Here is a 15,445-nt window from a genome sequence, read left to right on the forward strand (position 1 = left end):
ATACAAAATGAGTTCATAGATGTACTTGCTCGTAAAGTTAATGAATTCATCTTAAGTGAATTGCATAAAGCTACCTACTATTCCATCATTCTTGACTGTACACCTGACGTTAGCCACCAAGAACAGATGACTCTAGTAGTCAGATTTGTTCACGCTATACCAGGAGAAAACGCAATAATCAAAGAATACTTCCTTGGGTTTCTGCAAGCGTTTGATACATCTGGAGAAGGACTAACAGCTCTTTTGTTGGATGAGTTGTCAAAAAGAGGAATAGCTTTAAACAACATGCGAGGCCAGGGGTATGATAACGGGTCTAACATGAAGGGAAAACATTTGGGGTTCAAAAAAGGATCCTAGACCTCAACCAAAGAGCCTTCTTTGTCCCTTGTGGAAGTCAATCACTAAACCTAGTAGTAAACGACGCTGCTCTTTCCTGTACTGTAGCCGTGAACTTTTTCAGTAACGTTCAAGAGATTTATAACTATTTTTCGGCATCCATCCATAGATGGGACACATTGAAACATCACGTAACAAATTTAACAGTAAAACCTTTAAGTGAAACCCGATGGGAAAGTAGGATTGACGCTCTTGAACCTCTGCGCTACCATATTGATGAAATATACGACGCTGTTTACACAGCCTCTACTGATGCCAAGATTGATGTTTTTGGAAAAAATACAGCCACTGGTATTGCCAAAAAAATAACAGATTTTCGGTTCCTTTGTTGCTTGATCACATGGTATGAGGTTTTGTTCAAAATAAATTTGGTAAGCAAAACCCTTCAGGCAAAAGAAGTCAACCTGCAGAGTGCCATGACCCTAATTGAAAGCGTAAAGTCGTTTTTGATCAAAATGAGAACAGAAAATGGATTTAATAATGTTGTTACAGACGCAAAGGAGATGGCTGATAAACTCGGAATCAGCTCTGAGTTTCCTAATGAAACGGTAGTAAGGGCAAGAAAGGTTAAACGTCAATTTTTGTATGAAGGTGTCGACGAACAAATTAAGACAGAGACAGGAAAAGATTCTTTCAAAATAAATTTCTTTTTTGTGATTCTCGATACAGCCATCAGTTCATTGTCCGAGAGATTTGATCTTATGCACAACCATAGCCAACATTTCCAATTTCTTTATGACTTGAAAAAATTAGAAAATGGTAAAGAAAAAACTATCAAAGGGAATTGTCAACGTTTGAGCGAAGTACTGACAGCAGGTGATGAAAGAGACATTAACGCAGAAGATCTTTTTAAGGAAATATCTATATTAATTCCAATGTTGTCACAAGAAGAGAGCTCCCCTCACACAACACTGAGCTATCTCACAACAAACAGATTAATAGACATATTTCCAAATGTTTTCATCGCGTTGAGGATTCTACTAACATTACCAATATCAGTGGCCAGTGGAGAAAGGAGCTTCTCAAAACTAAAAAGAATAAAAAACTACCTTCGATCTAGCATTTCACAAGAACGTCTTAGTGGTCTTGCCACATTGGCCATTGAAAATGAAATATTGAACACAATAGATACAGATACGATTTTAAAGGATTTTGCAAAAGCTAAATCAAGAAAGAAAGGTTTTCTGAAGTAGAACACTGCTGATGAACGAGTGTAGTTAGGAAGTTATGAGTATGTTGATGATGATGACCTTATTAATTGTTTTGTTATTGACTGTTCAAGAAACTGTAAATAAAATAAGATAGTTGTATCATAAATTTTTAGTCTTTATTTCCTTTGTTTTTATTACTACAGTAGGCTAGTGTGTATAAGTATATATATATATGTGCGTTTGCACCAATATATGAAGTCACTAATATGTGTGTGTATATATATATATATATATATATATATAAGCGCCAAATCCAGATCTCGCATGTGCCGAAAAAACTCCTTGCACCGGCCCTGCATATAGCGAAACGAATCCGCGAATTTTTCCGGTCTCTACTAATTGGATAAAAATTTCAAATTCTGTGAAGCTTTCCACACATAAATTCGAACGCGACCGGTCACAAGAACTTCCATGGAAACGGTCACGGAACCATCCCTACCAGCTGCCGTGGTAGACCTTGCAAAGAAACTTCCATCGTGTGACAGGGCCTACACATGAACCCCCCCCCCCCCCCCACACACACAACTTTCCATCCACGTGTGACGAGCAAAGTTACGGCTCTGGCGTCGTCCTCATAACACCGTCTCTGTGGTAACAGCACAAGACACGTGTTTCAGCCCACTGGCAGTCAAACCAGAGGTTGCCGGAACAACGACGATTATTCCACTAATCTTCCTCTTGTTTAGTAAATTGGATGTTGGGGAGTTAATGGGTTTGCAATACGTGGAAGAAAAATAAAGGTTTTTATAGCTCCGAGTGCTTTGACGACGTCGAAAGCAATCAATTTTTAATGTTATGGATAGGGTTTGGGAGGGGAGAGGTGCTTTCTGAAAGCTCCTCGCGTGGTTTTATGACGGAAGGCGCTGGAGGGTTGAGGAACTTTGAAGGGGAACAAGAGAAGGCGCATCTCCGGAGATCGTTAGGAGACACCCTGCGGAGAAACCCCCCAGCTCCCTGAGTTGGTGAGGTACAGTCTGGTTGCGTGCAGGGGCGCTGCAGGCAGCTGCTAGCACCGCATGCTGATTGGGCGGGTTCAGCCAATCGCAGAGTTGCGCGGTGTCCCGGTACAGTCAGAGACGTTATGCCCAAAAACGAGCTTTTTGAAATATAGAAGCAAGGATTTATGACTATGAGTAGAGACCCGAGAAATTCGCGGGTTCATTTCGTGTTATGCTAAAATTCAAATAATTATACCTTAGTGCTGCTTCTGTCATTGGTTCACTGTTAATCTGGAGGACTGAGGGCCAATTAGAGACCCTCACTCATAGAAGTGTCGAATCACAGGCCACCCAGTCGAGACGACTCACAAGTCAGCAGCCATTGAACAGTTGGCATTTGCCCGATTGTGTAACGGATATTGAAGTCTATCCTGGAGGTCATTGAACCCGAGAATTTTCCGGGTCTCTATTTATGAGTCACCGACAATGTTATGACTGCAGAAACAAGCTTTAGTAGTAAACTGTGATAAAATCTAAAAAGAAAAAAAAATCAATACAAGATTTCTACCAATATAGGCGTATTACAACTGTATATTACCAATATATGCGTAATACAAAATACATATATTACCAAAATCAATTCATGAGATAAAACAAAATTTAATAAAAATTTGCTCAGATCACGAAATTTTTTTACTTCAAAATAAACAAAATTCAACGTACTCTATAATATAATTAGAGACCCGGAAAATTCGCAGGTTCATTTCGTGTTATGCTAAAATTCAAATAATTATACCTTGGTGCTGCTTCTGCCATTGGTCCACTGTTATTCTGGAGGACTGAGGGCCAATTAGAGACCCTCACTCATAGAAGTGTCGAATCACAGGCTGCCCAGTCGAGACCACTCACAAGTCTGCAGCCAATGAACAGTTGGCATTTGCCCGAGTGTGTAGAGGATATTGGAGTCTATCGTGGAGGTAATTGAAACCGCGAATTTTACGGGTCTATAAATATAATGTGTGGGCAAAGTTGAATGCATATTTTGAGTAGGTAATTATAGTATGTTTTTGGGCAGGGGGTGAGGGGTCGGGATCCGGGGGGATCCGCGGTGGCCATCTTGGAATAAGTCACATCCGGAGGGCATCTTGGATTACGTCACTTCCTGCGGCCATCTTGGATTACGTCACTTCCGGAGGCCATCTTGGGTTCCGCCATTTTGGTTTCTAAAAACTTCCGCCATTTTGTTTTCTAGAACATTCCACTTAATTATGACGTCACATCCGCCATCTTGAAAATCCTCAAGATTATAAGATTTTCTCGCATGGTGGTTGGCCGGTTCTTGCACGCTCAGCTCAGGCGGAACGTGACAATGAGTCATGATTTTTCGTGCGTGCAGCCGGCGTTCATCGATAAATAAGACGTCATCACTTAAAAAAACTCACGCTACCTAACAGACGGGTTAAAACAATGTTCGTGAAGACAGAACATTCAGCATATATCAGCAGTGAGATGTGTGCATTAGCGGACCCGCTGAAGAGTTTGTGTGATCGGGAGCCACGACTAATAGATAGGGGCATGCATATTTTGCGAAAAGATTCCGAGACCAGCTGAAAGTCAAAACTATGTAGCAACGTCTGTGTTCCGTGATTGGGTGGGTTTCTTTCAGGTACATGTCGATTGTCACAACATCAATCACTAGAGACCGGAAAAATTCGCGAATTCATTTCGCGATAGGCTAAAATACAAATAGTTATACCTCAGTGCCGCCTCTGCTATTGGCTCACAACTCACCTGGATGACTCTGGGCCAATGAGAAACACCTGACCAAAGCTTTATCGAATCACAGGCTGCTACGATGGGACGTCTCACAAGACAGCAGCCAATGAGTGGGTGACATTTGACCGAGTGTACGTAGAACTATGGAGTTCATCCTAGAGGTCATTGAACCCGCGAATTTTTCCGGTCCCTACCAATCACATGAATCAAACGCGTCCTGAGTGGCTCGGTGAAACAAGGCGACTTCTCTCGCAGACGGCCGCCAATCACAAGCAAGAAACCGCTGGTGCTGGTATACCTTGTTGCAGTCTAGTAGACGTTCAGGTTTTTTCGCGAAAAATGCCTGCCCCTACTAATAGAGCTGACAGCGGAACGAATGGCTCCACTCGCAGGGGACAATTATTGCAGTAACGACCTGTTTCTCCTGAGCCGAGCCGGAGGCAGCTTTTACTGCAACAGCTCGCAGCTGCTAGACTGGAGAACATGTCGACGGCACATCTGCCGCCGAGACAGGTGTGCTGTCCCGATGCTAATGAGCGGGCGCGCGCTCCTTCCTCGCTCGCGTTCGCTTCGCTGCTCCGTCCTGCACCGTCTACTCCTCTAGTCCCCGTGCTATTACCAACCTCGAAATAATGCACCAACCCGTATCCTTGTATTCGAGCGCAGATACGTGTTTTCTGATAAATAGGGGCAGGCATTTTTCGCGAAAAGATCTGAACACTTATTAGTAGGGACACCTGTATTTCGCGTATACATTTCGTGTCAAGGTATTTCACAAAATACTGTAGCTTTTCTCCTGTGGTTATTGTCTGAGGTCGGTGAGAGGTGTCGTCCCGCTCTTGACGGGGCCAATGAGAATGTGGTCACCGTACTGCTGCACCCTCACAATTTGCCATGAGCCCATGAGTCCATGACTCTTAGAAAAAGCTACAGTGTTTTGTGAAATACCTTGACATGAAATAAAATCGCGAAATACAGGTGTCCCTACTTATTAGACTGCAACTATGGTTTCTTCCTTGTGATTGGCGGCCGTCTGCAAGATAAGTCGTTGACTTGTTTTACCGAGCCACTAACGACGCGTTTACTTCCGCACTGAGTCAATGTGAATGGTGTTGTTACACTCAATATGTACCTGGGAGAAACTCGCCCAATCACGAAACACAGACGGTGCTACAGTGTTTTAACTTTCATCTAGTCTCGAAATCTTTTCGCGAAATCTGCATGCCTCTACTAATAACCTAAAAAATCACACTTTGGCATTAAAAAATATTAAGTGTTTGTAAGTGTATTGAAATTATCACATTCATTGAAGAAATATATATATAATTGTTCGAAAGGGTGGTAAACTAATACTTACACTTGATTTTATTTTTCTGTGACATGTTTATAGCCTTACACACGTGAATACGTTTTTTTGTTGTTGTAAGATAACTTGGAAATTTTAGTTGAATTCGTTTAAAAAATATAAAATGGGCCGAACAAAATGTTACATGCGAGTTACCTATAAATGAAAACCTCCCCGAAACGAGAAACTATTGAGAAAATAACTAGCCTTTGTAAGAAAAAAAATCAACGTTAATGCCGTCCTGCATAGCCGAAACAATTAATTTTTTGAGCATGTAAATATAAAATGTATTTTGATAAAAGGAAAACACTTGTATGCAGGATATAGGAATATGCTTTTTAAATATATTTTCACGAGTGGGAAATACAGGTAACGAAATGATAGCCCAATTAATTAACTACATTTTTATTAATTTATAATTTTATAATATCAATAAAGGATTATAATTTACTGTTTCGTTAAGTCCACAATCTACTCTCCCACTGGAGCTCGGGTCGACAGAGTCTCTTTCTACTGCTCGTCTCTTATTGCGCACATCTGTCGCAACACACTGCCTCGCACCACTCGCTTGTCCGCCGCGCATACAACACCAGATGCTGCAGTCTCCGATGCACCAACCTTCGCCCACGAAGCTCGCCGCTCGTCGTCCACTATCGCTCGCCAAGAGGTCGCTCACCCTCTTCCCTTACTCTCTCACAGGTCGCTCCGAGGGGGGGTGTGCTGTCACAACTTAGAAACACATAACTTAGAAATACACAATATAGAATCTTCTAAGTTATGCCTGTTATAAGTTATGAAAGTTCTAAGTTACGTGGTTCGGCGTTGTGTTTCTAAGTTATGACAGTGTTATGTTGTGTGTTTCTAAGCTGTGATAGTTCTAAGTTATTACTTTCTACGTTACGACGTTTCTAAAATGTGTAGTTCTGCGTTGTGTGTTTCTAAGTTACGCATTTCTAAGTTATGACATTAATCTCGAACAATAAGTTATAGAAATAAACTGAAGTCAAATAAATGTCAACAAATTGTTAATTTGAAATGACTAAATTGGACAAATAAATAAAATTTTTTAAATTGCTGCTTTTAAAAAGCCCGCCTTAACCTGTTTGATATTATAAAAGATTTTCTCGCACGGTGGTTGGCCGGTTCTTGCACGCTCGGCTCAGGCGGAACGTGACAATGAGTCATGCTTTTTTCGTGCGTGCAGCCGGCGTTCATCGATTCATAAGACGTTATCACGTCAAAAAGAACGACTGCCAGGTTATCGAAAACCAATGTTATTATCGTTTGAATGCAAAACGTACGTGATGGGTGCATTATTTCGAGGTTGGTAATACCATAGGGACTAGCTTGTGATAAGAGCTTCGTTATCCCTATCTAGTGTAAACCCTGGCTACGCACGCAGTGCTGGGAGCGATGACGGGCGAATGACCATGTGTCTGTGACCCTTGCCGCACATTGCAAGCACATGTAACGACCCGTCGGCACATGTGCTTGCAATTTGCGCCAAGGGGGGTCGTTACCATAACTCCGAATGTCAAAATTGACCACAACGCCGACAGCTAGAAAACTGCTGTGTACCACAACGCCGAAATAACAACTGAATGAATTTGTATGTGTTTCTTAAATGTACCTTAACGCCGAAATACCACAATCTAACCTAACCTTACCTAACCTAACCTAGTCTAACCTAACCTAGTCTAACCTAACCTAACCTTTGTGACAGTCCTGCAATGACATTTTTCGGCGTTAGTGTATTTCGGCGTTGTGGTGCGTCCCCTGTGCCGACATGTCTGCAGTTTCCCCTGCCATGTGCACGTGCTGTGTTGTGCATAAGGCGCCCGTTAAATTAAATTTATTATTTTAATATATACGGGACATTTATTAAAAATTCAATTTCTTTAAATATTGTGCAAATAAAAAATATTTCTTATATATGTGAAATGATAAAGACATTTCATAAACACAAAAAATATATATATATATTCAAGATACTTAACTCGCCGATGATGTAGGCATTGAAGTTAAACTTTTCAATTGGTTTAATTATACGTCTTTTGATGCCAAAAATAAACTACATTTAAGACTGAGACTCGTCATTGGCCAAAACGTGGCACACTAAGCCACGGCTCGCTACTTTATAAATGAAAAATGCTGAAACTATCGGCCTCGTCAAAATTAGACGCTATGCTCGCATGCAAGTAGTATATGAATGTATGTATTTCCGAACCCTGGGTTGTGGGTGAGGTACATGATGCCGGTCCGCCATCTTGGATTGTGACGTAACGGCGGCCATTTTGTATGACCTTGACCTTAAAAATAGGAATTTTGGGTTTTTTAAAGACAAACAATTTTGAAGCATTTCGAATTTCAATTTTTATTTATTTTTTACTTTTTTCCCTTGGAAAAAAGAAATTTTAATTTTAATTTTTTTTTAGAAATTTTTGACTGAATTTCCCCCCTTAAATACTGGCAATTTCTTGCATATTTTTGTGTAATTTTTGCAAGTTTTGAAGGTCAAGGTCAAAGGTCGACATTCAAGATGGCCGCTGTGACATCAAAATCCAAGATGGCGGACACCTCTTCCAGGACCCAGGGCTTGGAAACACATTCATATACTACTCATGCATACCTGTATTATCTTTGCACCACGGACTCGGCAGCAATGCTAGGAGGAACAGGTTAGCAAAGAGCAACGTAAATGTTACACTGTAAGCTCATGAAAACAGAATTCATACATCGTTACAGAGTCAGTGAATCAGTGATGAGCGTATTTATATTATCTATGGATAGTTGGGTACCTTACCGATGTGGCTGTCCACATAATGGCTTTAGCTATAAACAGAAACACTGTGTGTATTTAGTCTCGGTGCTGTATCGTCTTAAAATGCGCTGTTTACCCGGTGTGATAACTTGATACAGTTTAGTAGTAATAAATATAACAGAGGGTGTTCATAAAATAATGACCCAGGTTCAATGTTATATTATAACAGTTTAATTTAGACTATTTACAACAAATCATACATCAAACTGAAGGTAAACAAACCTAGTTTTTCTGACAAATGTCCAATTTGTACGCCTTTAGCTATACGGCACACTTTGATTAACAAGTCCGGAGTAATGGCAGCAATAGCCTCTTCAATTTTATGTCTCAACTCTGGCAAATCACTAGGTTGCAGCGGAACGTAGACACGATCTTTTATAAAGCCCCAAAGGATAAAATCTAATGGCGTTATGTCAGGTGAACGTGGAGGCCAGCGAAAAAGAGCTCTGTCGTCTCGACCATTACGACCAATCCAACGGTCAGGGACTTCGGCATGCAACCGTTCTCATACAAAGAGATTACAATGGGGTTGGGCTGAAACTACAGCTACACTTTTGGTAAATTGCAGAACACAAATCGCTTCACACTCAGGAGTCGCCATTTTGCATAGGTGGCGCTGCAAGCGAGAAAACATCAACGCAGTTCTCACGCATGCTCTTATCTAAAACTGTTGAGTTACTCTTTAATTGTGACCTTGAAACAAAACCCTAGAATGGTTAGAGTTGATACTATTAAAATTTATAACTGGTACATTCTTTTATGCATACTGTGCAATCATCAGTTCAATTGTACAAACCCAAAATACCCTTGACGCTGGCTTGGCTACACTGCATTTCTAAGTGCATCACACAGGCGACAGATAGTTCCCTGAGTGTGTGTGAATGGTCGGTTGTAGCAGCTAGGATGCAGTGTCAGTTTTCATTGAAACAGGGAGTTCCAGGGAGTTGCCGCTCGGTGTGTTTAGTTGCCGCGCGCTAAATTGGCTCTAATTGACGGATGGCTATGTGTTAAACGAGCTCTCTCGTTTTTAGAAAAAAAAAAAAAAAAGGTCAACAGTCACGCTTAATGGTTTTTTTTGAGCGTGTTGGTCTGCGAAACAGACATTTCCGGTTGTGGTGTAAATTAAAATTTCAGCACAGAGCTTAGCATCTGTGTTTCTCGAATACTGACGAAAATAAAAGGTCAGTAAGTCTGAACAGATAGAGAAGTATAGTTTATTCATGTGTGCATGTTCATGAAAACACTTATTTTCCTCTTTGTGTTATAATTTTTGTAGCTGAAATTGAACCACTGCGGGTAAAAAGTGGTTATTCTCGCATGTGTGGGGCTCTCTCTCACCACTTCTCCACTTACCCTCACTCGCATGTGTCTACCAAGAACCTAGCGAGTTCGTCGCCATTGTAATGTTGGAAGGCCTACCTTTCCCTCTAATTAAAGAAAAAATGTTATTGATAAGGTGTGAACATCTGGCATTTGCGTTGGAAGTGGTAGCTTAACTTTTTAAATGTATAATTCACAATATCTCATAAAAATCTACGATGTACAAAAGAAACATTGTGGACAACCGAAAACATTATTCCTTTAACTTCTGAGACGTTTAACATTACCAATTTATGTGCTTTATATATATATAAACACACATATACATATATATAGTTACGACCGGGTTCGTAAAGGATAGCCCAATTAAAGATTTTACTACAATACAGTTTTATTTATTGCCACTATTTACTTCACTAACAAATAATCTAAAAATGCCAAATAATCAATTGTACTTAAAAACGTTGCTTCCCCAGTCACTCGTTTTCACACACCGCACACCTCGCTGGGCCGCACCTCTGGCGCAACTCTCGCCGCAGCACCCCTCGTGGGTCTCCACCGCGGGACTCTGTCGCCGCACTCCGCCGCCGCCGACGCACTACCCTTCGCCGAGGATCCACTCGACGCCTCGCTCGGAACTTCGCTCGGGACTCCGCCGCGCCCGCGACACTATCGCCCGGAACTGAACTCTCCGCCCTGGAACTGCCTGCCCTGGAACCTTCGTCCAAGGACTTCGCCGCTCTGCCGCAAAGTGCAAGAAAGCCCAGTTTTACGTACTCGATTTTTGAAATATTTATTTTCACGAATCATCTTATTTACTCTTTTATAACGAACGATGTCATTTCGACATCGCGGACATCAGAGACCAAGCGGGAAGACGCGATGGAATGAACGGGTGGGAGGAAACAGGAGTATCCGGGGAAAACCCAGCAACGTTCTACACGTTTCCCACTTGCGAAAAATCTGTGGTCTTCCCCGCCTTGTTGAGAGGCGAGTAGTCCGACAACTTTTGTTTACACGCAGTAGTTTTATTCGAGAGTTCCATTGATTGTGACGTATTTTTGAGCAATATTTATACGATACAAATTAACACCCATGCCATGCTTTACCTGAGACTCGAACCAGCGACCCCATCTCCCCCTTCCCAAACAACCGAGAGCTTGCGTTAATGCAACTACGGTTCGGTCAGCATCCCTCTTCTTTGTATCTAAAGTAAATACGTATTTGCTTTTCCGAAACTCGGATAGGACGGACATTTTATTTAAGTTACTTTTCATAGCATATGGTTTTGGTCTGATTTCAAGATGGCCACGATGAGATAAATTCGTTAACGTAAAATTAAGTGTTAGTATTTATTTGGCGATAAGGTATGTAATTTAAAAGAATCGGAAGACAGCTGCCAATCTGCTATGATAAGAGACCGGAAAAATTCGTTAATTCATTTCGCGATAGGCTAAAATGCAAATCGTTATACCTCAGTGCTGCCTCTGCAATTGGTTCACAACTCACCTGGATGACTCTGGGCCAATGAGAAACACCTGACCAAAGCTTAATCGAATCACAGGCTGCTACGCTGGAACGTCTCACAAGACAGCAGCCAATGAGTGGGTGGCATTTGACCGAGTGTACGCAGAACTATGGAGTTCATCCTACAGGTCATTGAACCCGCGAATTTTTCCGGTCCCTAGCTATGATTAAGCACGAGAAAATATATTTACGGTTTTAATATAATTTATATTTTAGGACTTTTATATAGCATTTAAAAAATATGAGAAAAACCGTAAATATTTTGATTGCTCTTAAAAAATAACTGACCAAAACATAAGATGGGCTACTACCGATGTGGAAACATTTTCTCTAATTTTCTGCTGGCTGTGTGTAATTATTAGGGGCAGGCATTTTTCGCGAAAAAAACCTGAACGTCTACTAGACTGCAACAAGGTATACCCGCACCAGCGGTTTCTTCCTTGTGATTGGCGGCCGTCTGCGAGAGAAGTTTTCGCCTTGTTTTACCGAGCCGCTCAGGACGCGTTTGTTTCCGCACTGCCTTAATGTGATTGCGTTGAGACCTGCAAAATTCGCGGATTCATTCGGTAATAGGCTAGAATTCAAACACATATACCTCTTAGATAATTTTGGTATTGGCTTACTGTTCATCTGGACGAATCTCAACCAGTTAGAAACCAAAGAAGGATCGAATCACAGACAAACCAGCTGAGACGACTTACAAGTCGGCAACCAATGAACTTGCGTTATTTGCCCGAGTGTACAGGGGTATGTGCAGTCTATCCTGAAGGCCATCGAAACCGCGAATTTTGCAGGTCTCTAGTGATTGGTGTTGTGACAATCGACATGTACCTGAAAGAAACCCACCCAATCACGGAACACAGACTGTGCTACATTGTTTTGACGTTCAGCTAGTCTCGGAATCTTTTCGCGAAATATGCATGCCCCAAGATCAATTATTATCAGTTATGGGAAAGTAATACGTTTCAAAACTTGGTTCTAAAAGCGTTGAGGTTAGAGCGACCGCACGCAACTTCGAGTCTCGCGGTGTGTGCAGAGCGCTCTGGCGGTGGGCGTGCGTGCCAACAGCGCGCATGCGCAGTGGCGCAGCTGCCCCCACCCTGCGCCAGCGCCGGCTGCCAGGCGGTGCCAGTGTGAGGGACTACTCGCTCCCCTGCGCACAAGCTGCGGCTGAGTCTCTGGATGAGTGCGTCAGTGCGTGTGCCGCAGTAAGCCGACTCTTCGTTTCGGGCCAACTCGCCGTGTCCGGTTGAACGACCGTTACGCAGAAGAAGAAGAAAAAAAAAGAAGCTACCGTGGACCGTGCTTGCGCCGAGTGTTCCCGTATATCCACGCCAGGGTGCGGGTTATATCTGTGCGGAAAGCCATCTCCCGTCGTAAATATTGATCCACATAACTACAGAAATAAAACAACCATCATGAGCACGCCTGTCAAAAAAGTGCCTATTCATTTACAGGTAAGTAGTGTTAATTTCACTGCTTGTTAATATTTAGCGTTAGAAATATTTTGCTTTTAATGACCCGGGATAAGGGTGGAACAGAGTTACAGCGCAAAAATCTATGTTAAAAAAAAGAGAGGCAGCTGCTACAAAGTATTGATGCCAATTTAACGTACTAGTAGTTTTCACAGCTGAAAGCCGTACCGGTGCAACAATATGACTGAACTCGGTTAAATTTTAACTGGTTGATCGACGATTACTGTCTTTGGGACGTCTTTCGAAAACAAGGGTAGAAATTGCCAATGACTCGAGGGGCGGGTCTTGCTGAAGTTGTAGGGGTGGTTATCGATTTTCGGCGTGGCACAGGGCCGGGCTGTGCCGTTGCAGTGTATACACTTTGTACGTTGCGAACGATGCTCGGCTCCAGCTTGCAATACCTGTGGTCCCGTATTTTCGGTGCCACCGCCCGCACCGCACCTACCCAGGTGAATACTCTTGCACTAGGTTGAATGCGTAATATGGCTATTTCTGGTACGCTGTAAATAGACTACTAGAATGTATGAAATGGAACAGAAGCGAAAAATTTAAGTTTCAATATCTGAATTCATTTTAAAAAAGATAATAATAAAATAATATAAAATATATAATAAAATAACATTTTTTTTAAGGATGTAATGTTTTGAACTCAAAATCTTTTGATACGTAATTGTTTTGTTTAATTTTAGTATGAGAGTGCAATTTCTTTTTGTGTGGAAATATTCTTGAATAATACGTTTACATTAGTATTTAAAATAAAATATCAATGTTATTTATGTTAATTTTTCCATGACGTTGTTGCATGCCAATATTTATTGCCACTGACTCGCTTTTTGTGTTATTGTTGCTAGCCAATTGAAAATGCCGCCATTATTTACTGGGTGGCAAAGTAAAGACAAATTAATATAGCACATTATATAACACTTAGGAAATTATTAAATTCTTTCTAAGGTTCGTTCAGGATGGTGTTTTAAAATTATTTTCTGGGCATCACACATTTGCACTAAACACCAAATTATTATAATGACCAATTTTAATATTTTAAGGGACGTATTATTCTGAGCAAACATCTGGCTGGCCTACGTTATAGGTAGTTTAATAAGATGTTTGTTTTGCTACTGATTCTGGATATAAGACGGCCACGACTTTACACTTTACTAAGAGGCTAGATTTTATATATTTTGTCTTGTATGGTTAGGTATTTATTCACTAGGAAACGTAAGTCTTAAAAATATTTTACACGATAGCTATATTTGCTGGAGATTTACTTTTTTCTTGTAATAATTCCAAGTAATTTCATTTAGAAATTCGCTTAAAAATAGTAGGTATTTTAAAAGTATTTATTTAGCTAATATTTTTAGGGACCTTCTACAGTGGGTACAAACACACATTACGGAATTGAACTTAAAACAGTAAATAGGCCCAAGAACAAATAAAAAACGTTAATTTTTATTACAGTTCATTATTTAATCACTTAGTAAAAATCTTATTTTTTTCCACAGTGCCAGTGAGACCAAGTTTTATGAGGTTTAATTTTTTTCTTATTTTTTATGATCCGATGAGTTTAAAATAATTTTGATTGATTCAACAATTTCCAATCATCAGTATTGCTGCCATCTGTTATATGTCAAACGAGTTTTCATCATTATTATTAACATTATTATATAGGGGTCTGTACATAAAATACTAGGAGCTTTTCAAATAAAAATTTCCAGTACTTTTATTGGCCCTGACAACACAACTACTTTATTATTAATTATTTGAACAAATCGTTTAAGTATTATTTATAAACAAATGTACGAGTCGATGTTTACAACATCCGATTTTGTTTGTTCTGACGGAAAATTATAAGCCAATGTTAGCCTCATGCGCGGAAGACAAGAATCGGTCTATATTATATATTTTGGCCGAGTTCATAAACTACGTAAGAAGCGCAAGAACGTAAGAAATGAGACGCAAAAATTTCGATAGCTACATTTTCCTACTCGTTTATAAACTATGCAAGACGTACAAACGTAAGTCAAGCATCGGCCAGCTTAAACTTCTTGCGTTATAGCGCTCCTTTCCATCTTCCATATTTGAATTTAAATGTCCGAAAACTTATTTTTTTAAAGAGGAAGACGTTTGTTCATAAAAGATCACGATGTTGTTTCTGTTGTATGAAACACGTTTTCACTTGTTAAACTTTCGCACAGTAAAAGAAAATAACACTTTTAAATGAAATTATTGACAGTTTCATAATATGTTTTCAGTGTGGACACCGATTATCAAAAGAAGCCCCGGGAAGAAATTTTGTTTTCTTTGGTTTTACAATTTCAAGTTTTATAGATGGTGATGTCTTGCAACTTTCGTGCTTTAAAACTGACCGTGATTTTATTGCGTCGTTGCGTCCTTTGCGTCCCTTGCGTAGTTTATACAACCAGCCTTACCTGTTCTGGACAGCACGACAGCATAGACGAACTCAATACAAAACAAACAATACAAGACAAAACAGTTCCGACGTTTCGGGAAATGACATCTGATCCCGTCATCAGGTGAAGGCAGATTACTACGATGACACTTTTGTTTGTGACACACGTTGCTGTCACATTGTAGTCATTTTAAGGAACTGGCTTGAGCTATTGGTCTGATGTCTT

At 40.6% G+C, this 15,445-nt stretch overlaps 1 protein-coding gene across 3 annotated transcripts in view; it reads left to right on the forward strand.

The window, feature by feature from the left end:
* The window catches only part of LOC134529066 (dihydropyrimidinase), a 187,795-nt gene that overhangs the window by 74,508 nt on the left and 97,842 nt on the right, over positions 1-15,445 (forward strand). Inside the window, exon 1 of one of the 3 annotated variants that reach the window (XM_063362771.1) lies at positions 12,462-12,791. The exons of 1 other annotated variant lie outside the window; for it this stretch is intronic. In XM_063362771.1, coding sequence (XP_063218841.1) covers positions 12,753-12,791 — 39 coding nt within the window. In that variant the 5' untranslated portion in view covers positions 12,462-12,752. Of the gene's footprint in view, positions 1-12,461; positions 12,792-15,445 lie in introns of those variants that run through there. One more of the 3 variants, XM_063362772.1, reaches the window with a different exon arrangement.

Source organism: Bacillus rossius, chromosome 2 (assembly GCF_032445375.1).
Source record: "Bacillus rossius redtenbacheri isolate Brsri chromosome 2, Brsri_v3, whole genome shotgun sequence".
In the NCBI taxonomy this organism is placed as follows: domain Eukaryota; kingdom Metazoa; phylum Arthropoda; class Insecta; order Phasmatodea; family Bacillidae; genus Bacillus; species Bacillus rossius.